Source organism: Mobula hypostoma, chromosome 6 (genome assembly GCF_963921235.1).
Source record: "Mobula hypostoma chromosome 6, sMobHyp1.1, whole genome shotgun sequence".
Lineage (NCBI taxonomy): Eukaryota > Metazoa > Chordata > Chondrichthyes > Myliobatiformes > Myliobatidae > Mobula > Mobula hypostoma.
This window is the reverse complement of record NC_086102.1, coordinates 115,751,674-115,778,693: the sequence shown is the minus strand read 5'-3', so window position 1 is coordinate 115,778,693 and position 27,020 is coordinate 115,751,674. Positions and strand designations below refer to the sequence as shown.

Genomic DNA, 27,020 nt, shown 5'->3' with positions numbered 1-27,020 from the left:
TTACACACCTAACAAGTCAGGGATAAACACATTAAATGTTTATTAACAGATCTTCATTTTTGTACAGCAAGTTGTAGAACTGCATATGTACTTTTTCAAATCATTATTATTTTACGGCCTTTAAAAGCTGCCAATGCTATACATGGGGAATAAAATCTTTTCATGTTTGAAAGGTGCTTTATATTTTTGGATTCAATTCTATAACATTGCATCCAGGATACTCATGGAAAACTGACTGCAATGGAAGTAGTGGTTGTTAGGGTTGGCCTGTTATGTGTTTCCCTGGATAAATAAAATAGGAAACAAGAGTTCAAATCCACTATGGCAATTTGAACATTTGATTTCAGCTAAAATTCTGGAAAAAAACTTGGTGTGGGAAAAATTGACAACGAGGCTGCTGGAATTTTATACAAAAATATATATTTTTTTGTTGGCTATTGTCATATAGGAAAAGAAACCTAAAACCAGCACATCACCCAATTGTTTCAAATCATGAGAATGCAGAGGCCCCATGACCAGAGACAAGCAATAAATCTGGAGTTATTGTTCCATTCCACTAATCTGCATTCCATTAATCATTAATAAAAATAACTTCATTTGTCTGAGGTAGAGGTTAATTTCTAGAGTTATGGAATATTATATTACATGTGAAATTATATACTTTTAAATTTCAGATAAATATAGTTTATTTGAAATGTCCCAACCTATTTGTTGAAGGTAGGATCTAACTAACAAAAACCATTTACGCAGGCAGGAATGGACGCAGGAACTCATGGGTAATGTCATTTAATGAAGAAAGGATGGTTGCAGTGGGAATGAAAAAACACCCGCATACAGTATGCTGTGAAATTTGCTGTTCTGCGGCAGCAGTGCATCGCAATACCTAGTAATAAAAGCACTATATTACAATATAAGAACATAAAAAACTAAATTAAATAAGTAGTGCAAAAAGAGAGGGGGAAATATGAGGAAGTGTTCACAAGTTCATTGTCCATTCAGAAATTTAATGGCAGAGGGGAAGAAGTTGTTCCTGAAATATTGAGTGTGTGTCTTCAGGCTCCTGTACCACCTCCCTGATGGCAGCACTGAGAAGAGGCCATGAGCCGGGTGATGGGGGTCCTTCATACTGGATGCCGCCTTTGTGAGGCACCGTCTTTTGAAGGTGTCCTGGATGCTGGGGATGCCAGTGCCCACGATGAAGCTGGCTGAGTTTACAGCTTTTTCCAATCCTGTGCAGTGGCTCCTCAATAGCAAATGCTGATGCAACCAGCTAGAATGCTCTCTATGGTACATCTGTAGAAATTTTTGAGTGTCTTTGGTGACATACCAAGTCTCCTCAAACTCCTAATGTGATATAGCCACTGTCGTGCCTTCTCTGTAATTGCATCATTATGTTGGGCCCAGGTTAGATCCTCAAAGGTGTTGACACCAAAGAACTTGAAATTGCTCGCTCTTTCCATTTCTGATCCCTTGATGAGGGCTGGTGTGTTACCTTGACTTACCAAATAATACTGTAAACTTTGAATTTAAAAGGCCCTCTTGCACTACACAATAGATAGGGCAAGAAGAAGATTTGCTTTACTCTCCATCCAATCCACCTTGAACTTTAACATGGATGACTTTTCTTGAAAACGACAAACAAATAAAAATCCAAAAATATTGATAAATTTATTTGCATAGCACAAAGAAATGTCTTTCATAATCCAAAAATACACACTATTTATTTTTTGAGAGGGACAGCCCATTAGTCATAGCACTGAAACTCAAGTGATACCTAGCTGTTCTACCCGCTATTGTGGTTAGAAGCTGTTCTGGGTTAATGGCTGAAGGTTAGACCCAGTGAGTCTATTAAACAACTGAAGGGTGTTGGATTCTCTGTGGAACATCTGAGGAAAACAAACATTGGAAAGAATCAGAATTTATCACCATCTCAATACACACATGCATATTCAATGAAATTCAATGACATTAGAAGAAATTTCAGAATTGACTTAAGAATTTGGTGTAGTTGATCACAGAGGCTGATGGACTTGAGGCATATTCCAGGTCTTATCTTCCTTAACCCAAATTCAATGCTTTGGTGATCACATTTGATTACTGTATTTGTTACAAAGCAAGAGTGATCACATTTCAAAGCTAATGCTTTAGCTAATGCCTACCCTGAAGGTGTTTAAATCTTCTCTTCAATGGGAGTTCAGTGAGACCGTCTCTCAGCGCTCCCTGTGATTTCTGCTGCCCTTCGACCATGTGCTCACCCAGACTCACTAAGATGGCCACGCATCATTCCTGGGAAAACTCCTCCTGTTTTTTTTCCCTCCTCCTTTGTTCTTCATTTCCTCACTCTCCCCTCTTACCTCTTCTGCTCACCTGCCTATCACTTCCCCCTAGAGCCCCACCTCCTTTCCTTTCTCCTACGGTCCACTCTCCTCTCCTATCAGATTCCTTCTTCTCCAGCCCTTTGCCTTTTTTACCTATCACCTCCCAGCTTCTTACTTCATCCCACCCCTCCCACAACCACCTAGCTTCATCACCTTCTAGTTTGTCCTCCTTTTTATTCTGGCATCTTCCCCCTTCCTTTCCAGTCCTGATGAAAGGTCTCGGCCTGAAATGTTGACTGTTCAACAACTTCCATAGATGCTGCCTGACCTGCTGAATTCCTCCAGCATTTTGTGTGTGTTGCTCTGGGTTTCCAGCATCGCCAGAATCTCTTGTATGTATAATGCTTTAGTTGTTAAGTACTTTAGGACACAACAGGCACTTAAAAAATGTAATGTACATCCTAATCATGCTTCCTTTTCATGAAACAGTTAGGTGTCATGGTGGTTATCTCTGAAGTACACACAACGTGAAATGTGTTTGAGCAGTCTGAAAAGTTCAGAGAGCTTAGGGCCATAGAATGAATCCAGTTATTTTATCTGGTGGCCCACATGTATTGGTACCACAGAACAGAATGGTTGCAAAGTTGCAACAGGTTCGGATTAAGACATGCTTTTTTTCAAGTTATGACTAAACTAGTTAGGAACAAGCTTGTTATCAACATTTGTGAGAATTTTTCAGATTTCAAAACCATTGTACACAATGCTAAGATCTATGGTACAAAGGCACTGTCTCAAGACTGGCCATTCTTAGTACACAGTTATACTTGCACAGAATTCCACTTGTGTTTTGAAGTGAAATATTCCTTATAGATCTAGGACAAACTGCCTGTCAACTTTCTATACAAATCATTGCTTATTTACTGAGAAGCACACACAAAATGCTGAAGAACTCCCCGAATTGTCAACTCTATTCGTCTCCATTGATGTGGCCCAACCTGCTGAGTTCCTCCAGCATCTTGTGTGTGTTACTCTGGATTTCCAGCATCTCTTGTGGTTACCATTTATTGAGAAGTTGCCATGTAAAGTCATGCATTTATCTTAACCATTTCTCTGTGTGTGTTGGGGGGGGTGGGGGTAGTGCAGTTCTGATGTTTCACTGGACCAAAGATTGGGATTGGTATTGGGGTATTAGGTCGCTGCTGTTAGTCAATTTCTAGTTGCAAATACAAGTCATTCTGAGTCATCTCTGCAACCTAAGGTATTGAAATTAGACTGGAATGCCTACAGGTCATTCCTGGTTATTGAATGGCTTCCATTTCTACAGACATCTGTAAGTCAACTTTGGCCATAAATTGGAAAGTACACAAAATCACTCGAAGCAGTAACCTTAATTCCAGAGTACCATGATGACTGGCACTTAAAGCACATAGAAAGAAGAATTACTAAAAGTGGTGAGAGAAAGAAAGGGGAGAAACTAGTTATGCTGCTCATGGGAAATAATGTGTGCATGTACATCAGGCATTTCGATTTTAAATTATCACACTGATTTGTTTGTGTGTAGAGGTGTCTACAAGTTGGGCATTTGTAACCTGGGGTCAACCAGTATACAGAGAGGCTGCACTCCAGCTCTGAGCAGATGATCAAGACTGCATATTGCATGAGTGCTCCACCATAAAGTCTCTGTAAGGAAACTTTAAAAGTTACGTGAGGTTACTTAGATACTTGCCAGGATGTTCTCCCAACCAGCTAGCCTTTACTTATGCCTCAACTAATACTCTTAAAAAGACAACCAAGTCATTTTTATCACTAATGTTTAGGTTGGTTGCTACACTTTTTCCACCAATTGTCTTTCAAGATCTCTTCACTGATTGGATGTTAAGTGAACTAATATGTCCTGAGGTAGTAAGAGGTCTAAGTTTTCTGTGTAAGGCAACACCCTTCTGAACATTCTTTTATTGCCCCTCATAAACATAATCCTTTATATTCTTTGATCAATGTTATTTTCTTTTTCTATTTAGATTTGATGAAAGCAAAATAGAGAACTCGATTGCAGCATTAGAGACTCCTGAAAATTAATTCTCACCACCCTACACTCCCTTTTTAGATCACACACTCACAACTTGGTGCTCATTTCTATTTGCCACTTTGATCAATATCAGAATAAAACCTATCTGGTGTCTGGTTCATTGATAATGATGGATCTACTGCAGGGATTCTGAAGTTCTCCTTACTTTGAGTCTGCAGCTAAAGCAGAAACGTTGAGAAGTGTTTGACTTCCAGGGTCGAGTATGGAGTGAGTCGGTGCATGTGGGTGTGGCTCCCGATTTTTATTGAAAATCTACCTGTTTATCTTTGCCGTATGCTCGAGATAACTGAATATTGACCATTGTGAACAACGCGGGACATAGCTGGACATTGAAATGGCAAGTAGAATGTACCTTCGAAGTAAAACTGGGGAAAAAGATAGCGAAGCCTCGAGCAAGAAGGCGGATGTTACAGTAATGGCGCCGTTGCACGCTGCTGGAGCTGGACCCGGACCTGCCCTACCCGATGACTTGCAGAGGCTTCGTTTAGTACTTATTACTGACATCACGCAAGCGGTGCATTCTGCCCTAAAAACAGAACTTGAAGATGCTTTATCACCAGTGAATGCTGCCATGGAACAAATTATGTCTGCTTACGAGTCACTCGACGAATGCATTCGTGAGGTTGAAGACGGCCTGAATGATTACAGTGACCGACTGGTGAGCGCCGAAGCCGCCATTGCAGCGTTGCAGAGCGAAAACGCATTTCTGAAGGGAAAGCTAGATGACCTCGAAAATCGGTCGCGGATATCCAATTTGAGAGTGGTTGGCATTCCTGAAAATTTGGAGGGTTCGGACCCTGTTAAATTTATGACCGAGTTTTTTGACGAAGTGCTGGGGACAAATTTTTTCCCAAGTCCTGTCGTACTTTCGCGTGCTCACCGAGTCGGACGTAAACCATCCGGTGCCTCTGGAGCCAAGCAAACGAGACCAAGAAAGTTCCTTTCAAGATAAGCAACGCATCATCAATAGATGGAAGCAGGAGCTGTATTTCCGCGGACACCGCGTGTTTTTTTATGAAGATTTTAGTGCGGAGCTGGGGAGAAAACGAGCAGCTTTCAAGGAGGTGAAATCCCTGCTTTACGGGAAAGGGGTCAGGTTTGGCCTCTTGTATCCTGCCCAGCTCCGGGTCACCCATGAAGGTAAAAGGCATTATTTCCATACACCAGAGGCGGCCAAAGAGTTTTACCATTCGCGCTGGGGAGAAGAAGAACGAAAAGAGCAATGACTCTTTTTTAGGTTATTCGTGCAGCATTGAAGGGGCCTCATGCCGAGGCAAACTCTTAATTTTCCCAATCCACTCCTTTGTTCATTTTGTCCAGTTTAATTTGTGGAACGCGATCGGGTCGAACTGCTATGCTGCCGAAACTGATTAACAAAAACTTTCAACCAGCAAAATGTAAATATTTGGGATTTGTATCTCGGGTGTTTAAGTTGCCCAGTGTTTTTTTTTGTTTTTAATGCTTAGCTTGACCTGTGTCTTCTTTAGCCTATATGTTATATTAAAGGTAGTATAAGTGATAGGATAAATGTTAAGGAGGGGAGCCACCCTAGATTAGATTGAAAGTTGGGCTGTATGGGGAACGCCTTGGAAGTTTTTTGTTGGGTACTGCCTGCGATCATCCTCAATTGGGGAGATAGTTCTAGGTTTCGGGGGTTAATTGGGTTGTTTTGTTTGTGTAAAGGGGTGGGGGGAGTGTTTTGGGGGATTACCATGGCAGTTTATTCTTTTGTGTGTTACGGATTGATCAGACTTTCTTTTCATTGTGCGTTATTGTGTGCAACTTATACCCTTGCACTGTTTTGGATTGTAGGCCCTGTGTGCCTTTTGATATGGTTAACGTGAGTACTGCTGATGGAGGCCACCCTGTGAGGTTTATTTCTTGGAATGTAAAGGGGCTCAATGGTCCGGTTAAAAGAGCTAAAGTTTTCGCTCATCTGAAACAATTAAAAGCAGATATACTATTTCTACAAGAGACACATTTAAGGGTGGAGGACCATAATAGACTTCGTAAAGCATGGATTAGTCAGGTTTTTCATTCCAGATTTAATAGTAGGTCCGGGGGGTGGCAATATTAATCACCAAAAGAATGCAGTTCACATCATCTGATGTAATCAGTGACCCTAATGGTCACTTTATTATAGTCTCTGGTTTTCTCTTTCAGATACCTGTTATTTTGGTAAATGTTTATGCTCCTAATTGGGACGATGTCCAATTTGCAAATAAGGTTTTGTCATTAATACCTAAACTGAATACACATAAACTAATCTTTTCTGGAGATTTGAACTGTGCTATTGACCCACTGCTTGATAGGTCTTGCCCTAGGGGAACATTTTCTGGTATGGCAAAGGCCTTCTCGATGTTTATGCAACAAAATGGTTATATGGATCCTTGGAGATTTTTGAATCCATCAGTTAGGCAATTCTCTTTCTTCTCTCATGTTCACCACTCCTATTCCAGGCTGGACTATTTCTTTATAGATAACTCCTTGATACCAATGATTAGACAAATTGAATACACTGCTATAGTTATATCTGATCACTCGCCTGTGAAACTGGACCTATGTTTTCCTTTAAACGTTAGGGAATGGCCTCTGTGGAGACTTAACCCCCTTTTGCTTTCTAATGAGAAATTTTGTAGTTATATATCAGCTAACATTGACACATTCTTCGAGACTAACAAAACTGAGTCGGTATCGTACTCTTTACTTTGGGAAAACTTTAAAAGCTTACTTGAGGGGTCAAATAATATCTTATACTTCACATGCCAATAAAGAGTATAGGAAGGAAATGCAAGTGTTATTGCAATCTATTTTGGACCTGGATAAAAAATACTCTGAGGCACCCACTGCGGAATTATATAAAAGCCAGGTTGATTTGCAAGAGAAGTTTAATCTTCTACCTACAAACCTATCAGAACAATTAATTCTTAAGACACGTGGCCTCTATTATGAATATGGTGACAAGGCGAGCCGGCTTATGGCTCATCAGTTGAAATATCAAGCTGCATCACGACTTATTCCCCAGATAAGAGACACGCACCAGAACTTGACAAGCAATCCAAAAGAGATTAATAACATCTTTGCAACTTTTTATTCCTCTCTGTATGCCTCAGAGTTCCCCTCAGATAAAACAAATATGGAACGTTTTTTTAGATAATTTGGTAATACCAACTCTTGAACCAGAGGAGGTGGAGAACCTAGATCGGGCTGTTGGGCAGGAAGAGATTAATAATGCCATTATGGCTATGCAGAGTGGTAAGTCCCCAGGTCCTTATGGTTATCCAATAGAACTTTATAAGAAATTTAGGGATAAGCTCACACCGGTCCTTCTAGAAGTGTTTCAGGAATCTTTGGAGAACGGCTCCTTACCCCCTTCTCTTTCACAGGCAGCTATTTCACTACTTCTTAAAAAGGACAAGGACCCGACTCAATGTGGATCATATCGCCCCATCTCACTTTTGAATGTAGATGTGAAAATTTTGGCTAAAGTGCTTGCATGTCGTTTAGAACGTCCCCTTCCCAAGATAATTTCAGATGATCAAACAGGTTTTATTAAAAATTGCTATTCTTTTTTTAATATCTGTCGACTGGCTGATGTGGTTTATTCATAGAAACATAGAAACATAGAAACATAGAAAATAGGTGCAGGAGTAGGCCATTCGGCCCTTCGAGCCTGCACCGCCATTTATTATGATCATGGCTGATCATCCAACTCAGAACCCAGCCTTCCCTCCATACCCCGTGACCCCTGTAGCCACAAGGGCCATATCTAACTTCCTTTTAAACATAGCTAATGAACTGGCCTCAACAGTTTGCTGTGGCAGAGAATTCCACAGATTCACCACTCTCTGTGTGAAGAAGTTTTTCCTAACCTCGGTCCTAAAAGGCTTCCCCTCTATCCTCAAACTGTGACCCCTCGTTCTAGACCTCCCCAACATCGGGAACAATCTTCCCGCATCTAGCCTGTCCAATCCCTTTAGGATCTTATACGTTTCAATCAGATCCCCCCTCAATCTTCTAAATTCCAACGAGTACAAGCCCAGTTCATCCAGTCTTTCTTCATATGAAAGACCTGCCATCCCAGGAATCAATCTGGTGAACCTTCTTTGTACTCCCTCTATGGCAAGGATGTCTTTCCTCAGATTAGGGGACCAAAACTGCACACAATACTCCAGGTGTGGTCTCACCAAGGCCTTGTACAACTGCAGTAGTACCTCCCTGCTCCTGTACTCGAATCCTCTCGCTATAAATGCCAGCATACCGTTCGCCTTTTTCACCGCCTGCTGTACCTGCATGCCCACTTTCAATGACTGGTGTATAATGACACCCAGGTCTCGTTGCACCTCCCCTTTTCCTAATCGGCCACCATTCAGATAATAATCTGTTTTCCTATTTTTGCCACCAAAGTGGATAACTTCACATTTATCCACATTAAATTGCATCTACCATGAGTTTGCCCACTCACCCAACCTATCCAAGTCACCCTGCATCCTCTTAGCATCCTCCTCACTGCTAACACTGCCACCCAGCTTCGTGTCATCCGCAAACTTGGAGATGCTGCATTTAATTCCCTCATCCAAGTCATTAATATATATTGTAAACAACTGGGGTCCCAGCACTGAGCCTTGCGGTACCCCACTAGTCACCGCCTGCCATTCTGAAAAGGTCCCGTTTATTCCCACTCTTTGCTTCCTGTCTGCTAACCAATTCTCCACCCACACCAATACCTTACCCCCAATACCATGTGCTTTAAGTTTGCACACTAATCTCCTGTGTGGGACCTTGTCAAAAGCCTTTTGAAAATCCAAATATACCACATCCACTGGTTCTCCCCTATCCACTCTACTAGTTACATCCTCAAATAATTCTATGAGATTCGTCAGACATGATTTTCCTTTCACAAATCCATGCTGACTTTGTCCGATCATTTCACCGCTTTCCAAATGTGCTGTTATCACATCCTTGATAACTGACTCCAGCAGTTTCCCCACCACCGACGTTAGGCTAACCGGCCTATAATTCCCCGGTTTCTCTCTCCCTCCTTTTTTAAAAAGTGGGGTTACATTAGCCACCCTCCAATCCTCAGGAACTAGTCCAGAATCTAACGAGTTTTGAAAAATTATCACTAATGCATCCACTATTTCTTGGGCCACTTCCTTAAGCACTCTGGGATGCAGACCATCTGGCCCTGGGGATTTATCTGCCTTCAATCCCTTCAATTTACCTAACACCACTTCCCTACTAACATGTATTTCGCTCAGTTCCTCCATCTCACTGGACCCTCTGTCCCTTACTATTTCTGGAAGATTATTTATGTCCTCCTTAGTGAAGACAGAACCAAAGTAATTATTCAATTGGTCTGCCATGTCCTTGCTCCCCATAATCAATTCACCCAGTGATTCTCCAAGTCCAGAGGTTGTTATCTCCTTAGACACGGAGAAGGCATTTGATAGAGTGGAATGGGTATACTTATTTAGTGTTTTGGAGAAATTTGGATTTGGCAGAATATTTATAGCTTGGGTTAAGCTATTATACCACTCGTCTTTAGCATGTATACAGACAAATTATTTTCGATCTGACTATTTCCCATTAACATGTGGCACTCGCCAAGGCTGCCCATTGTCCCCTCTTCTTTTTGCAATTGCAATTGAGCCTCTTTCTATTGCACTTAGGAGTCAACTACATTATTTCAAGGTGTAGAAGAGGGGACATGGAACACCGTGTTTCCCTATATGCTGATGACCTCCTACTTTACGTTAGCGACCCTGTAGGTAGTAGTCCTGCTATTGTGTCATTATTAGGTCAATTTGAAGCCTTCTCTGGCTATAAACTGAACTTTCAAAAAAGCAAATGCTTTCCCATTAATAACTTGGCCCTACAGATCCGACAGGAATCCTTGCCTTTTCCTTTATTTCAAGATGGTTTTGTATACCTAGGAATACATATTACTCGCTCTTTTACATCTCTGTTTGAAGCTAACTACAGGCCTGAGGTTAGCCAAATGAAGGATGATTTCGAGAGATGGCGCAGTTTACCCCTTACTATAGCTGGGAGAATTCAGTCAGTGAAAATGACTATACTTCCTAGATTTCTCTATTTGTTTCAGTGTTTGCCAGTTTTCTTATCTAAGTTATTTTTTAAATCAGTCGACCAAGCTATAACCTTCTTTATTTGGGAAAATAAGGTCCCAATGGTTAATAAGCACACTCTCCAAAGAGGTCGTGACGTAGGTGGAATGGGTCTTCCCAGCTTTATTCATTATTACTGGGCATCGAACATTCAAAAAGTATTATTTTGGCTTCACCGGCCAGATATAATCTGGTGCCTGCTTGAGTCACGGTCTTGCCACTCGTAGTCTCTCCCAGCTTTGGTGTATTCTTCCTTACCATTGAAATCCTCTCAATTCACATCTAACCTGGTTGTGCTCTCCACCTTCAAAATTTTTAATCAATTTCGCTGTCACTATAAGTTCATATCAGCTTCAGTTTTGGGCCCCATTCATAAAAACCATTTATTTCCTCCCTCCACATTCGATTCAGCTTTCAGACAATGGGGTTTGAATGGTCTTATGCGCATTAAGGATTTGTATACTGATAACATATTTGATAGTTTTGATAACCTGTGCTGTAAGTATGGCCTTCCGCATAATCATTTTTTTTTTTAAATACCTGCAGATTCGCCACTTTGTCAAGGAAAAATTTTCCTCTTTTCCTGTTCTACCATCTGCTATGTTATGGGAAAAATTCACTCTTAGCTTTAACAATAAGGGGCTGATCTCTGAACTATACTCTCAGCTGATGTTTTTGGGAGTTCAAGATCTAAACAAAACTAAGAGTCGGTGGGAGGACGACCTCGGTATGGATCTGGTGGAGGAATATTGGGCAAAAGTATTGAATAGGGTTCATTTCTCATCATCATGTGCTAGACTGGGGCTCATACAATTTAAAGTTTTACACAGGGTACATTTAAGTAAAGCCAGACTTGCAGACATATACCCTGGGACAGACGCTGGCTGTGACAGGTGTTCCTTCTCTCCGGCTGGTTTAGTACATGCATTTTGGTCATGCCCTCGGCTTGATGACTATTGGGCACTGGTTTTTAAAATTATCAGTGAGGTTTTGGGGGTGACACTGAGACCTTGCCTGCTTATAGCTGTATTTGGTGTGGCAGATGATGATTTGGGTTTAAATGCAAGCCAGTCGGATATCATTGCATTTACATCGCTATTGGCCCATTGGAGAATTTTGCTGGTTTGGAAATCTGCCACTCCCCCAACTGCTGCTGCTTGGTTAGAAGATGTAATGTTTTTTCTGAAATTAGAAAAGATTAAATTCACTTTGAGGGGGTCTGTGAAAAAGTTCTATTCGAAATGGGGACCTTTCTTATATTTTGGGAGTCTTAAGGAATTACCTACTAGTTGAGGGCATTTGATTGTACTTGGAAAGTTGCCTCCCATTTAACATGCTTATAATTTACCTCACAGGGTGGTTGATGAGTGTATTTTGGATCATCTGACATGTTGCAGATGTGTGTGAGCCATCATCTTGAAGTAGTGTGGGGGTATAGTTGTGAAATGTCCGTACTTGTATTTGTGAATTGTTGTGTTGTAAATATATTAGCTGCCATGATATGTTCGGGGAGGGCGGGTGGGGGGAGGTTTGTTTTTGGGGTACGATACTAAAGCAAAATGGAGGAAAATGTAATCCATTATATATTTTGTATTGTGTTATTCCTTCAATAAAAATAAATTTTAAAAAAGTGTTTTACTGATTTAAAACAAATACATTAAATATTAATTTTGAATCTTCCTCAGATCCACAGCAAAGGATTTATTATAAATAAAATAGAACTTACATTATCCACCTGGAAGAATATAACAGATCCTCTGTTCAGTAGAGAAATTTTAAAGGGAGATAATTCATACAAGGACACTATCTTAGGAACTAGAAAATTACTTCAGTTTTTCAGGTTGGATGACAACACAGTAGCATATTTGTGGGCAGAGTAATGTTTTAAACATTTTAACGTAAGATTTGAATGATGACATGGAGACAGATATGGTGGAATCTGGAGCACCAAACAATCTGCTGGAGAAACTCAGCAGGTTGAGCAGCATCTGTGGAGGAACGGAACTGTTGACGTTTTAAATCATCAGCAAGGCCTTCCCACCCTCTCCCCAGAAGCTGCTCTCTGCCCTCCAATTTCCTCTAGCAGGTTGTTTACTGCTCTTGAGTAATGATATATTGGAGCACAGGTAGTTAGCTGGGACTTCAGAGCATATAGGAAAGTACAACCATACCTGTTTCCATTCAGTTTCTGTACTGTGCTTATAGCCCAGCAGATGGCAGATTCCATGTAATGTAGTTACCTACACAATTGTGAAAAAACAGATCATTCACTATAAAAGACCATGGTTAAATATTGCCTGCTTGCCTTGACTAAGAAATTTAGTTTAAAAGCTGAAAAGTTTCAAAATCCAATAAATTCAAAGTAAATTCAGTATCTTAGTATGTATATGACACCGTATACTACCGAGATCAGTTTTGTCACAGGCATTCATAGTTGATACAAGCAACACAATAGAATCAAGTAAAAGCTACACACAAGCAAAGATAGACAAACAACTAATGTGCCAAAGAGGACAAACTCTGCAAATCTATGAAAAAAAGATATTGAGAACATGAGTTGTAGAGTTGTTGAAAATTAGTCCATTGATTGCAGAATCAGTTCAGAGTTGAGGTGGATGAAGTTATCCACACTGGTTCAGGAGCATGATTGTTGAAAGGTATTAACTGTTCCAGAACCTGGTGGTGTGGCACCCTATGATCCTGTACCTCCTTCCCAAGGGCATCAGTGAGAAGAGAGCATGGCCTGGACGGTGGGGGGGAGGGGTGCTTTGTCATGGCAGCGCTCCTTGTAGATGTGCCTGACAGTGCCGGGGGGGGGGGGGGGCTTTTTCTAGGATGGACTGGGCTATATCCACTAGTTTTTGTAGGCTTTTCCATTCTTGGGCATTGGTGTTTCCATTACCAGGCCACGAAATATTAAACCATTGAATTCCAATTAAGTATGAAAATGAACTCAAGATCCATTTTGCACCACACCTGCTGGCCTACTGATTTGTTAATGCCCCATGAATTAATTTCCTCTCATCCTGTTTCACAAAATGCATACACCCCTCTCCCATAAGTTACCAAAGATAATTCATATTGTTTTCCCATTCTGATACACTTTTTGTGGGCTTCCTACCAGTTTATGACAGTGCAAATACATACAGTTAGTACATTGTAGAAGTCTTGCCCATGAACTTGGCTTTGTCTGTAGATGTATTCTACTCCTAAGAAGATATCTCCAAGGTTATATTCATCCTGATGTAAGGGTTTGGGCATATCTCCTACTCCAAGATCCTGGAAGAAAGATTAAATAGATTATCAAACTTTATATAATCATTAATTTTCAGTTAACATCAATGACCTGGAGAATATTCAGGCTCAGACTTATAAATGACGATGCTCATCTCAACCATGCAAAGCCTCTCCAACATAATTGCCATTATAAATTCTCAGTCAAAACCACTAAGGTCACCATTGCCCAGAAAGGTCAGTGGCTTAGTGTTATTAATCTGTATTTAAAGATACAGTGCAGGATAGGCACTATCAGCCCTTCAAACTGCACTGCCAGCAACCCCCAATTTAACCCTAATCATGGGACAAGTTACAACAACTAATTAACCTACATCTTTGGACTGTGGGAGAAACCAGAGCATCCGGAGGAAACTCACGCATGAACTTCCTACAGAGGACGCTGGGACTGAACTCCAAACGCCCAACGCCCTGAGGTGTACCAGCTTTGCGCTAAATGCTACTTTACTGTGGCACCCTAAATAAACAAATGTTATTGTTTCTCAAGTAGAGCAGAGGCTGGATGCTACACTGGCTGATTCCCGTCCTGATTTGCCAATGTTTTTACATCATCTACAAGACATGACTACAATGCAATGGAATGCTCTCCAAAGTAGTGGCTCCAACAGCAGCTAAGAAGCTTGAAATTAAGAATGACAGGCCAACGGATTTGTTTACCATTAACTGTATCCACTGCCTTGAAAATACACCATAACTGCTGTCGTCTTCCTTTTGAATAGACTCTCAAAAAGTCACTGGTATTGGTTAATTATTCACACATACTGAGATAGAGAAAAGCTTTTGTTTTGCGTGCCATGTCATGCATAATGACATCGAGATGATACAATGAAACATTAGAAATAAGTGTTCCAGTTACAGAGAAAGTGCACTGCAGGTAGACAAGTGCAAGGGCTACTTGAAGGTAGATTTGGGAGTAAGAGTTCACCTTTAGAGTGTGAGGTCCACATCTGCACCGCCCTCCAAATCACGGATCCATCTAAAGGCTGATTTATACTTGTGCGTACTAGCTTGCGCCGTAGCCCATACAAATGGGCTACGCCGTTGTGAGCATTTATACTTGTGCGTTGGCATGTCTGTGTCCCTGCAATTCACCGCCAAAATGTTAGTTGGCGGTGGGGTTTCTATGCCACTGTATTGAGTTTCTTCGTGTTGAAACTCAACATGAAGAAACTCAATCTTCAAACAATGGCGACTGAAACAGAAGGAGGGTGAATTTTCTGTGCTTGTCCGGCCACTGAGAGACATGGACGAGGAAATGCATTTCAAATATTTTCGGAAGTCGGCAGGTAGATTTGACGATTTGGTTCATCGTCTCCAGCCATTTATTTCACATCAGCGTACACACTGTATACTCAGAGACTGGCAATCACCATTCGAGTTTTAGCTTCAGGTGGAAATCAACAGGCTGTAGCAGTTAGCTACAAACTGGCGTCAAGCACAGGGTCCTGCATAATTTCGGAGGTCTGTAAAGCTTTATGGAAAGCATTGTAGCCAGAGTTCCTTCCCTGCCCTTCAGTCGCCCAATGGGAAGCTATTGCAGCGTAGGAGGAAATGCGATGCTACCAAGTGGACCAATCACAGTTGTGTTAGTCTGCGTCGCCGCGACACGTTGTTACATTTTGGGAGAGGTGCGCGTTAGGCTACGGCGTAGGGTTCGTGGCTACACCGTATCTACAGCATACATTTGACGCATGTATAAATCAGCCTTAACTTGATTATATACTATTGCTCCCTAGGTTAAAATCTCTGTTTCAGGTTAACACTAGGTGAAAAGCAGAACAATGGAGAATTTGGTAATCTGAAATAACTGCAAACAAAAATGCAATCAAGTTCTGGCTCTGATGCAGGACGCGAACATTAACTGTTTCTTCCTCCGCATACGCAGCCTGACTCGCTGAGTGTTCGCAGTTATTTTTAGTAACGAAAGCTGAAAACCGACTCTAAATGCAATATCCTCACGAATCAGCGTTGCTGAAAGGAACTAAGTGGGAGTGAGGGGTAGACTCGACCGGACCCCCATCATTCGAACCCAGGTCTCACCGGGTGGAAGGGGAAGGACAACACGTCGGTGGCCGCGTCCCGTCCCCGGTAACGTCCGTTCAAGATCCGCATCCTCCGGTCGTCCACACAGATCAGCCCCAGGTCGAAGCGGCCTAGGCCAAGAATCTGGCGCAAGATCTGGCAGTCTCGCCGAAGCCGGGCCCGGCGGAGCGGTACTGCCCGCTGTAGATCGCGGATCAGGAGCGCCATGGAGGCCGCAGTTCGCGACCCGCAGCCGTTGTCATTAGCAACCCCATCCCTGCGGAAGTAAGTGCACCAGACTTCCTGCTCCGTGCTGACCGGATGGGAACACTGCACTGACGGACTGCACTTTGGTTCCGCGCTGATGGTGGTATGGGCGGTGCACAGGCCGGTTAACGATTAGCGACGCCGTAATGGAGCCGGGGGGCAGGCGACTGCCCATCCTCTTCCCGACTGGGGACAGCCGCTTCCCGGGCCCACAGACGGCCGTGTTCGGGCAGGCGAGCGAGCCAGGGCCTCCTGCCGCATTTGGGCATCCAGTGATTGGGGCGATGGGCTCAGCTCTCCCGGCAGCTGCCGGGCCCAGTCATTCTTTCAGCTTCAAGCCTCTCAACCCGTTTCCCGCTTCCGCAAGCTTCGGTACATCAGCGGGGATGAATTTTGGGCAGCCCGAGCCAACCTTCAGTTCGCTTGGCCACGCCGACTTACTGCGGGTCCGTGCTCCCGGGCCGGACGTAGACAGAGCGCCCGGTAAACTCCCGTCCTTTCACTTCTCGCAGCCCCCGAGCAGTGGGGGAGAAGGGGGTGTGTTTGGCTCACAAAAGAACAAGGCTGGCCCCTCTGCACCTATCTTCAGTTTCTCACAAGCCACAAGCAGCTCCTCTTCCAGCTGCTTCGGGTTACCTCGGCCGAAAGCTACTACTAGTTTACCAGAGACCTTTAGCTTCTCTCAACCGACAGCCATGGACAGTTCTGCCGAAAGCTTTCGCTTTGGCCAGCCGGCTCCCAACAGCAATAGGTCTTCGGCCCCGTTCACTTTCTCACAACCAAGTGTAGCTAGCTCCGTGGATGCGTTGGCGTTAAACAAAACATTGGGGAGCGAAGAAATAACTGGTCAGAAATCAGCTTTTGTAGGGAGTGACGCCAGTCCTTTGGCATATGATGGTAAACATGGTGCAACGGGAACCGGTGGAACTCCGGGTAGGACAAAGCACGAAGTGGAGGAAGAACAGTTAACTCCCAAAAAGGGAGTAAAAAGAAAAGACAAGCGAGACAAGTCACCACCTCAATTTGAACACAGTCCTGCTGAAGAACAAGCAGTAGGGACGATAAGTAGGCCGTCCTTGGGGAAGCGGCCGATGAAAGTTGCACCATCAATGGGAGTCTTCAGTCGCACCATTCGCGATGTGCTGAAAGGTAAGAGGGAGATGAAAGGAGATAGCGCTCGCCCTGAAGATGAAACAATTGAAAGAATAAAGCGATTGTCCGAAACGAGCATTTGCTGGCCTGGTCGTATGAGAAAAGAAGAAACAAAAAAGAAATTGAGAGATGGTGAGTTGAATTATTGATAAAATCTTGTAGAGAGCATGAGGTGTGTTGCCTTTGTTCACTGTCTTTTTGTTGCCTTTAACGTTTCAGCACCTTTTTCATAATTGGTGTTTCACATTTGGCTCTTCAGCTGGAGAAGACTTTAGGCAGAAAGGCTATCCGCTGATATCAGACTCTTAACAGACTATTCCTGCCCTAAAGATGAACTTTCGATCTCCCATCATGGCCCTTGCATGTAATTTGTATCTCTTGTCACGTACCCTGTGACGGGTTAAAGAACCAGCAGAAATGGAAAACCCTTTGGAGTCCAGTATTGCTATTAACTAACGGTATTTATTAGTAACTACGCAATACAGTAATGTAAATGCAGATATATCAAACAGGTTAGCAATGATTATATATAAGTAAGTGTGGAAATTATGAAATTCAAGTCTAGGGGTAAATAGATAGTCTTATGATGATGAGTAAGTTCAGTTCGTGGTATTGAGTTGAGTAGTGGTGGAGAGAGAGAGGGGGAGAGATTTGAGTCTTCAGGTGAGCTGATGCCATTGATCTTCCCATTGTCCTCCGAAATCTTTTAAAAGTCACTGACTGTGACTTCAACAAAGGGGACCGTTCTGTGGTGGAATCATCAACCCAGGCAAGGGTTGGACACATAGACAACTCCCCACCAGTCACTCCCTTTTCTCACTGCAAGAGCCACTGATCGATCCTCCAAAAACCCACTTTTTCTGTGGGCACAACAAAGCTCATACACTGTCCAAAAACATGTGTTGCAGGTCTATCATCTGACCTCCTATTCATCTCACCGTACTGAGTACCAACTGTCATTCAAATAACTTGTGTCTGTGTAAGAATGCACTAGCAGGCCATGTCCTTGGGAAGTATAAATACGCTCCAGAGAAACCATAACATCGATTGTCCATCAAATAATGCCACCTTTGGTCACCATAGCGACTTATGAGCTGCTCGGTCCCCTCTCTCTCCAAACTCAGCAAAAATCCAAAAATTAGATTAGATTATGAGGACACGCAGTCCTCTTTTATTGTCGTTTAGTAAGGTATGCATTAAGAAATGATGCAGTATTTTTCTAGAATGATATCACAGAAACACATGACAAACTGACTTAAAAACTAACAAAAACCACATAATTATAACATATAGTTACAACAGAGCAAAGCAATACTGTAGTTTGATAAGAACAGACCATGGCACGGTAAAAGTCTCAAAGTCTCTCGAAAGTCCCATCATCTCACGCAGACGGTAAACCTCCAGCGCTGCCAGCTTGCTGATGCAGCATACTGGAGGCATCTGACCACAGTCTGACTCAGGGTCCATCTGAAAACTCCGAGCCTCCGACCAGATCTCCGACACCGAGCACCATCTCTGCCGAGTGCTTTGACCCTCAGTTCTTCCTCGTGCCTTAAAGTGACAGTCCACAGGAAATATGAACCTTAGGGGTTCATAACACTAGCTCAAAGCAGTCTTTGTCTCTCTCTCTCTTAAAAACAAGCTGTTGGTTTTAAATAACTCTCTCTCTTTTCAAAAGCACAGTTCGTAGGGGTAATCGAGCACAGTTCATAGGGGTAGTTTAGGACCTGGTCACAACCTGCACTGTACTTTCTCTGTAGCTGCTACACTATTCTGTATTCTTTTCACTACCTCCATGTTCTTGTGTATGGCTTGATCAGCCCAATGGCTTCTCAGTGCATCTCAGTGCATGTGATAATAACAAACTAAAGCCAACCTTTTTATCATTCCACCATCTTACTTTTTCCATCATGTTCGTCTTGAATCCCTGCTCTTTGAACCAGTTTTAGGAAGACCTCTCTACACTTTTTATTCTGTTTACTCTGCCTATTTACTCTTGGTCAGTAGAATAGTACAGAACAGTAAAATGTCCTTCAGCCCATCCGAGGGTGTGCTAACTTAAACTAATTCTTCGGCCTGGATGTTCTCCATAACCTTCCATTCTCTGCATATTCATGTGCCTGTCTGAAAGCCTCTTAAAGACGAGAAATTTATATAAAATGCTAAATGCAAATGTTGTCTTCAAGCAGATCCTTGAACTCAGTTTAATGTGACTACCACTTTTTTTGCAGTCCTGCTGTTTTTTCCTCTTACAACCTATTTAAATCCCAAATTAATCTGAGACCCATAGCTTATTGTTTAACTAAAGAACTGTGCTGCTTGGTGGCAAATAACTTCCATCAAAATGGTCATTCTGCAAGTTAAAATGATCCAGGACAGGAAAATTTTTTTTGACAAAGCAAAAAGGTTTATTGTTGTAATGGTAAATTGGTTTATTATTGTCGCATGCACTAAGTAAAGGTGAAAACTTTATTTTGCATACCATCCACGCAGATTTCTCCTTCCACAGATGTTGTTTCAAGCACTTACTGTTTCTGCAGGTAAATTGGTTTATTATTGGCGCATTACGCAGATACGTTGTAAAACTTGTCTTCACACAGTTCATTATAACAGGGCATTGGGGTAGTGCAAGGCAAAACAATGACAGAATAAAGTAATAGATACGGTGAACAGTGCAGTGCAGGTAGACAATAAAGTACAAGGTCAAAACAAAGTAGATTGTGAGGTCAAGTGTCCTTCTTGTTGTACCATTCGATAGTAGGATAGGAACCATCCCTGAGCCTGATGGTATGTTGCTTCAGGCTTTTGTATCTGCTGCCCGATGGGAAGGGGAAGGAAAGGGAATGTCCAGGGTGGGTGAGGTTATGCTGGCTGTTTTGCTGAGGGAGTGAAAAGTGTACATGGAGTCTGTGGAGAGGAGGTTAGTTTCTGTGATGAGCTCTCTGCAGTTTCTTGTGGTCTATGGCAGAGCAGTGGCAATAGCAAACTGGTTCATCAGTAAAACTTGGTGTGGATCAGTGGCAAATTTCCTTTGCTTCCTGAGAAAGTTGGGGTGCTGGTGTGCTTTTTGGCGTGGTACCCACCTGATTGGACCAGGGCATGCTCACTCTTAGGAACTTGAAGTTTTCAACCCTCTTGATCTCAGCATCGTTAATGTAAGTAGAGTGTGTGCATCACGTACTCTCCGCCTGACATCAGTGACTTACACAGGCATAACAAGAGTGAGATAAACTGTTGTGTTTTCACAACAACCACCGTGCACTCAATGTCATCAAGACCAAGGAATTTCATAGTCATAGTCATACTTTATTGATCCCGGGGGAAATTGGTTTTCGTTACAGTTGCACCATAATAATAAATAGTAATAGAACCATAAATAGTTAAATAGTAGTATGTAAATTATGCCAGTAAATTATAAAATAAGTCCAGGACCAGCCTATTGGCTCAGGGAGTCTGACCCTCCAAGGGAGGAGTTGTAAAGTTTGATGGCCACAGGCAGGAATGACTTCCTATGACGCTCTGTGCTGCATCTCGGTGGGATGAGTCTCTGGCTGAATGTACTCCTGTGCCCACCCAGTACATTATGTAGTGGATGGGAGACATTGACCAAGATGGCATGCAACTTAGACAGCATCCTCTTTTCAGACACCACCGTCAGAGAGTCCAGTTCCATCCCCACAACATCACTGGCCTTACGAATGAGTTTGTTGATTCTGTTGGTGTCTGCTACCCTCAGCCTGCTGCCCCAGCACACAACAGCAAACATGATAGCACTGGCCACCACAGACTCGTAGAACATCCTCAGTATTGTCCGGCAGATGTTAAAGGACCTCAGTCTCCTCAGGAAATAGAGACGGCTCTGACCCTTCTTGTAGACAGCCTCAGTGTTCTTTGACCAGTCCAGTTTATTGTCAATTCGTATCCCCAGGTATTTGTAATCCTCCACCATGTCCACACTGACCCCCTGGATGGAAACAGGGGTCACCGGTACCTTAGCTCTCCTCAGGTCTGCCACCTGCTTCTTAGTCTTTTTCACATTAAGCTGCAGATAATTCTGCTCACACCACGTGACAAAGTTTCCTACTGTAGCCCTGTAGTCAGCCTCATCTCCCTTGCTGATGCATCCAACTATAGCAGAGTCATCTGAAAACTTCTGAAGATGACAAGACTCTGTGCAGTAGTTGAAGTCCGAGGTGTAAATGGTGAAGAGAAAAGGACACAAGACAGTCCCCTGTGGAGTCCCAGTGCTGCTGATCACTCTGTCGGACACACAGTGTTGCAAGCACACGTACTGTGGTCTGCCAGTCAGGTAGTCAAGAATCCATGATACCAGGGAAGCACCCACCTGCATCGCTGTCAGCTTCTCCCCCAGCAGAGCAGAGCGGATGGTGTTGAACGCACTGGAGAAGTCAAAAAACATGATGCTCACAGTGCTCACTGGCTTGTCCAGGTGGGCGTAGACATGGTTCAGCAGGTAGACGATGGCATCCTCAACTCCTAGTCGGGGCTGGTAGGCGAACTGGAGGGGATCTAAGTGTGGCCTCACCATTGGCCGGAGCAGCTCCAGAACAAGTCTCTCCAGGGTCTTCATGATGTGGGAGGTCAATGCCACCGGTCTGTAGTCATTGAGGCCGCTGGGGCGCGGCGTCTTCGGCACATGGACGAGGCAGGACGTCTTCCACAGCACAGGAACCCTCCGGAGCCTCAGGCTCAGGTTGAATACATGGCGAAGTGCTCCACATAGCTGAGGGGCACAGGCTTTGAGCACCCTGATACTGACACCATCCGGTCCTGCAGCCTTGCTCGGGTTGAGACGTTTCAGCTGTCTGAATTTATGTGGACTTGAGGAAGGGGAAGTTCGGAGGATGCGCACCAGTCCGCATTGAGGGTTCAGTAGTAGAAAGGGTGAGTAGTTTCAAGTTCCTGGGTGTCACCATCTGAGAGGATCTACAGTATTCAGGACCCAATGTATCAATGCATTCACAAAGAAGATACGCCAGCGGCTTGACATCTCACCAAAGACTAGGAAATTTCTAGAGCTCTGCGGTGGACAGCATTCTAATTGGTTGTTATCATAGCTTAGTATGGAGGCTCCAGTACATTGAATCGCAAGAGGCTATAGAGGCTTGTACACTTAGCCAGCTCCATCAGAGGGTAGCCTTCCCCACCATTGAGGACCCCCGTCATCAGGGACATGCCCTTTTCTCATTACTAGCTTTGGGTAAGGAAGCACAAGAATCTGAAGACACACACTCGTCATTTTAGGAACAGCTTCTTCCTGACTGCCATCAGAATTATGAGTGGTCTATGAGCACTATTTGTTCCATTTTTATACTATTTATTTTATAATTTCTAGAGATTTTGTTATGTACGTGCACTGTGTTGTTACTGCAAAACAATGAATTGCCTGTCATACAGGTCAGTGATAATAAACGATTCCGATGAAGGCTCTTCAGTGTGAAATGTTAACTGCTTGACCCCAGTTTTTCCAGCAGCTTCTATTTGCATTCCAGAGTTCCAGCTTTGCTGTTCTCTGATTTTCATTTTCTGATTCGCTCTTTGAATGGCTTCCAAGATATTGCAATCATTGAACTGGTCAGCAAATGGCATTTTAGTTAGGTGCTCTTTCACACATACACTTAGTGGCCATTTTATTAGGTACAGGAGTGGAACGTAGTGTGATCTGCTGCCATAGCCTTTCCACAGCTTCTGAGATACGCAGTCCACCTGGTATTGCACCAACAATCATTCCACAATCAAAATCACGTCGAACACATTTCGTCCCCATTCTGAATTTTGGTCTGTACAACTAAACATCCTGACCATGTCTGCATGTTTTTATGCATTGACTTACTGCCACATGATTTATATTAGCAAGCAGTTGTGTAGGTGTAGCTAATAAAGAGGCTACTGAGTACAATGTTATGATGTTTTTATTATTTCTTGCTGCTTAGTATGAACTGTCTTCATTATGCTTGATCGTAGCTTGGAGAATAAGTGGTGCTAAATGCTGCTCGTGTGTGACTTTCAATATTCCTATTTTAGTTTTCCTGATTTGTGTTTGTATTATGGCACGACAGAGCAGACTTGATGGGCTGAATGGCCTAATCTAATTCTGCTACTATGTTTTATGGTCTTATTGTGGATTAATTTCTCTTTGTTGTCTTTACTTTCCCAGATCTTTCTAGCAAGATTCCTTATCGGAGACTACGCCGCGGTAATAGTACAGAGAGCCTTTCCGGAACTTCTTTATCAGAGCTCACTGCCATTCAGTGTAAAAACATCCCAGCTGACCTGAACAAAAAAGGGATCATCAGGAAGCACTTCTCTCAGTTTGGCAAAGTGCAGAGAGTCTATTGCCAAACCAATAAGAATCAGGCTGTGGTTCACTTTACCAATAATGTGAGTTTCTAAAGACTTTGCTATTTCCATTGATGAGCATAAACCATTCAAATGCTATTAATGAATGCAGTGTTAGTGTAAGAGTAACTGAAGTAACATCAGTATATTTTACTTCTAATTGGTTGCTATAAGTTCTGTGTTTTCCCCCAACCCCATCAATTAATGCTTGTTTCGTTATGACAGACACAAGACTGAAAACTATATAATCTGTCCTGCCAGATTAATATGAAACACAGATAGGTGTGTTTTTAAAAGTCTAAAAGACAGTTTCTCTCTTTCTCCTCTTCTTGTAAGTTTTTTTTCTAAAGCAATCAGGCTAAAGTTGCCTGTCAGGAGAATTGATTATACAGCAATTTGCAAAATAATTAGTGGAGAAATGAGATTTTATTTAAACACAATGAATTAGTATAACTTCAAATGTATTGAATGAAAGATTCCAACAGAAATTGCATAACTGCTCTAAGGAAAATGTCAAGCACAGTAAAAGGAGCAAGTCACTGGGACATTAAAAACTTCTTTCAATTAGTTGGCACAGCAATTGGATAAATGACTGTACTTTCCTTTTTATTTGTGATTTACAACTAAGGTGGTAAATATAGTTAGGGTTTCCTATATTACTTTTTTTCTTTTCCACTTTAATAACCCAATTCAGCTCTTTTTGTTGGTTAGAATGTTCTTTTGGTATCTCACCCAGATTGCCAGGAGTGCATGTCTGAACCACGACTGTGATCAGACTTCTGGCTGATTCGGAGCCTGGTCTGATTGGCTAACTTGTACATTTTTTAAATTAGCAAACAAATGCTTCAGTCCTATGTTCAAAGCTAGATGAGATTTGGGTATGTGTTTTAGTTTATGGTGAGCGTGTAACAATTATTGTTTCTCTTAAAGTTATCGGCATCCACTGCCAAAAAGAAAGGAAAGTTGTTATGCAATCGACCCATTGAAATATTTTGGCAAAGGAAGAAAAACAGTAAGTTACAAACAATGCTTATTTTGTTTCTTTTATCCGTATCAGTTTTATTTGAGATATGTTTATTCTGGTCTGAAAGTAGTTTATACGTTCTCCCGGTAACCATGCGGGTTTCCTCCCACATTTCAAGATGTGGGGGGAATTAACCTACAGGTTAGTAGGTTAATTGTCCATGTGGGTGTAATTGGGCGGTGCTGATTCTTTCTTTTCAAAGCTTTTTATTATTATTCAAAAAATTACATTGAAGTAAGCAACACTTACAATGTTTTTTGATAATAAAAGAAAACCTACTAAGCAGAAAAGTGGGGGGATAAAAACCCCATTAGGTGTACAACCCCGGAGCCATGCATCATACAAAAAGCTTCTAAAGGTAAACATCAAACCTCCAGCAAGAAAACAAAATACCAGAAATTTACAGGGCGGTGCTGATTCGTTCGGCTGAACTGGCCTGTTATCGTGCTGTGTCTCTAAAACTAAACAGCTCTGTAGCATATGCGACACCAATGTACAGTTGTTATAGACTTCCAGTTGTTATCCTTAGTGCATGTACAGTATATATTCCCAATTTGGATATCAGTCATCCATTGAATGAATTCTATGTCTAATTTTTGAAAGTAATAGGTCAGTTCTAATTTTTTAAAGGCTATTATAAATTAGAAGGGAGCCACAAGTATTTGGGTCTTGTGTGTATTTGGATGTGTTGTTGATAGCTTCCCTTCTTGGATTCCAGCTAATATTAGGAAGGTAAAGTGTCTTCGTACTCCAGTGTGGAAAAAGGAATTCTGGCTAGTTGCCTATTTCTAAGGAAGCCATAGGGGTTTGTTTCCAATACTTTATTCTGCAATTGGTGGGGTTATTATTTTACTGCAGTCTTGGCAAGGATTGCAGCATTCCCCAATGACCCCCAGCAGCCGGCAAGCATGGATTTAGTGAAAGAGAGATAGGGTAATTGTACTACTCATTACCATATCAGTTCACAACTTTCTTTTCTCTCTTCTTGTCAGGTCCTGGAAAGAAGTCCTCATGGGAAGGAGGAGGGAAACCAAAAGGAGATGAGAAGCTGAGCTCTGATAAACCCGATGTGGAGCGTAAACCTGAAGTAGAGTGTTCACCTTTACGCAATCCTACTGTGAAAGCGACCGCTGTTGGAAATATCGCAAATAGGTAACATGGTCTAACATGACATTCCAAGGCAATGTCTGCAGAACTTTGGGTTAAAAATAACCTTTTCTTCGGTATATCAGTGATGCTGAAGATTTTGGATCGGATTTAGAGCTTGTGTTGGATTACGCAATCCTGGTAACATGAATTTGGAGGCACAAGTCAATGTTGATCCAGAAGATTGTTCTGCAAGTTTAATACATAGATTGCTTTTTGCATCCATCTTTCATTACTCTTATTAACTAGTTTGTATGGTTAATATGATCATTCCATTCCATTGAGGCTGGGCATGGCGTAGGTTAATGGGTGGAAGTGTTGATCAGTCTGGCAACCTAGGGGGAAGTAACTGTTTTTGAGTCTGGTGGTCCTAATGTGGGTGCTGCACAGTCTCTTCCCTGATGGGAGTAGTACAAGCAGTCTGTGGGCAAAGTCGTTGGGACCCTTCATGGTATTGCTGTCCTTTTTCTGGCACCTTTCTGTATATAGAAACAGAAAATCTACAGCACAATAGAGGCCGTTTGGCCCACGATGCTGTGTCGAGCGTGTAATTACTTTAGAAATTACCTAGGGTTACACATAGCCCTCTATTTTTCTAAGGTCCTTGTACCTATCCAAGAGTCTCTTAAAAGACCCTATTATATCCACCTCCACCACGGTCACCAGCAGCCCATTCCATGCACTCACCCACTCTCTGCGTTAAAAAAACAACAACAACTTACCCCTATCTTCTCCTCTGTACCTACTTCCAAGCACCTTAAAACTGTGCCCTCTCATGTTCGACATTTCAGCTCTGAGGAAAAACCTCCGACTATCCACACGATTAATGCCTGTCATCATCTTATACACCTCTATCAGGTCACCTCTCACACTCCATGACTCCAAGGAGAAAAGGCCAAGTTCACTCAACCTATTCTCAGAAGGCATGCTCCCCAATCCAGGCAACATCCTTGTAAATCTCCTCTGTCCCCTTTCTATAGATTCCATATCCTTCCTGTAATGAGGTGACCAGAATAGAGCACAGTACTCCAAGAGCGGTCTGACCAGGTCCTATATAGCTGTAATGTTACCTCTCGGCTCTTGAACTCAATCCCACAGTTGATGAAGGCCAATACACCTTATGCCTTCTTGAGCAGACAGTCAACCTGTGCAGCAGCTTTGAGTGTCCTATGGACTCAGACCCCAAGATCTCTCTGATCCTCCACACTGCCAAGAGTCTTACC

At 42.5% G+C, this 27,020-nt stretch overlaps 3 protein-coding genes across 4 annotated transcripts in view; 2 read left to right on the top strand and 1 right to left on the bottom strand.

The window, feature by feature from the left end:
• The window catches only part of zgc:112416 (uncharacterized protein LOC550509 homolog), a 123,426-nt gene extending 118,433 nt beyond the window's left edge, over positions 1-4,993 (top strand). Inside the window, exon 9 of the mRNA XM_063051526.1 lies at positions 4,337-4,993. The gene's annotated coding sequence lies outside the window, so the exon portion shown is untranslated. The remainder of the gene's footprint in view (positions 1-4,336) is intronic.
• Positions 26-16,183, bottom strand: LOC134348332 (endoribonuclease YbeY-like). The gene is made up of 4 exons (XM_063051527.1): positions 15,867-16,183; positions 13,680-13,811; positions 12,704-12,772; positions 26-1,886 (listed from the first exon to the last, which is right to left on the bottom strand). The coding sequence occupies exons 1-4, from the start codon at positions 16,074-16,076 to the stop codon at positions 1,800-1,802; spliced, it is 498 nt and encodes a 165-aa protein (XP_062907597.1). The 5' UTR covers positions 16,077-16,183; the 3' UTR covers positions 26-1,799.
• A 78-nt stretch (positions 16,184-16,261) lies between these two features.
• The window catches only part of mcm3ap (minichromosome maintenance complex component 3 associated protein), an 86,701-nt gene continuing 75,942 nt past the window's right edge, over positions 16,262-27,020 (top strand). For both annotated transcript variants that reach the window (XM_063051525.1, XM_063051524.1), the window contains exons 1-4: positions 16,262-17,399; positions 23,446-23,669; positions 24,558-24,639; positions 25,644-25,803. In XM_063051525.1, coding sequence (XP_062907595.1) covers positions 16,262-17,399; positions 23,446-23,669; positions 24,558-24,639; positions 25,644-25,803 — 1,604 coding nt within the window. The remainder of the gene's footprint in view (positions 17,400-23,445; positions 23,670-24,557; positions 24,640-25,643; positions 25,804-27,020) is intronic.

Bases quoted from the DNA above. Each gene is read 5' to 3' on its own strand.
- LOC134348332 (XM_063051527.1), bottom strand. From the start codon at position 16,076: ATGGCGCTCCTGATCCGCGATCTACAGCGGGCAGTACCGCTCCGCCGG. The intron at 12,773-13,679 runs GTATGTATTTGC...ACAATTGTGTAG, and splicing joins ACTTCTACAATGTACTAACT to GTAACTACATTACATGGAAT. The intron at 1,887-12,703 runs GTATGGTTGTAC...TGTTTTCCTCAG, and splicing joins CAGAAACTGAATGGAAACAG to ATGTTCCACAGAGAATCCAA.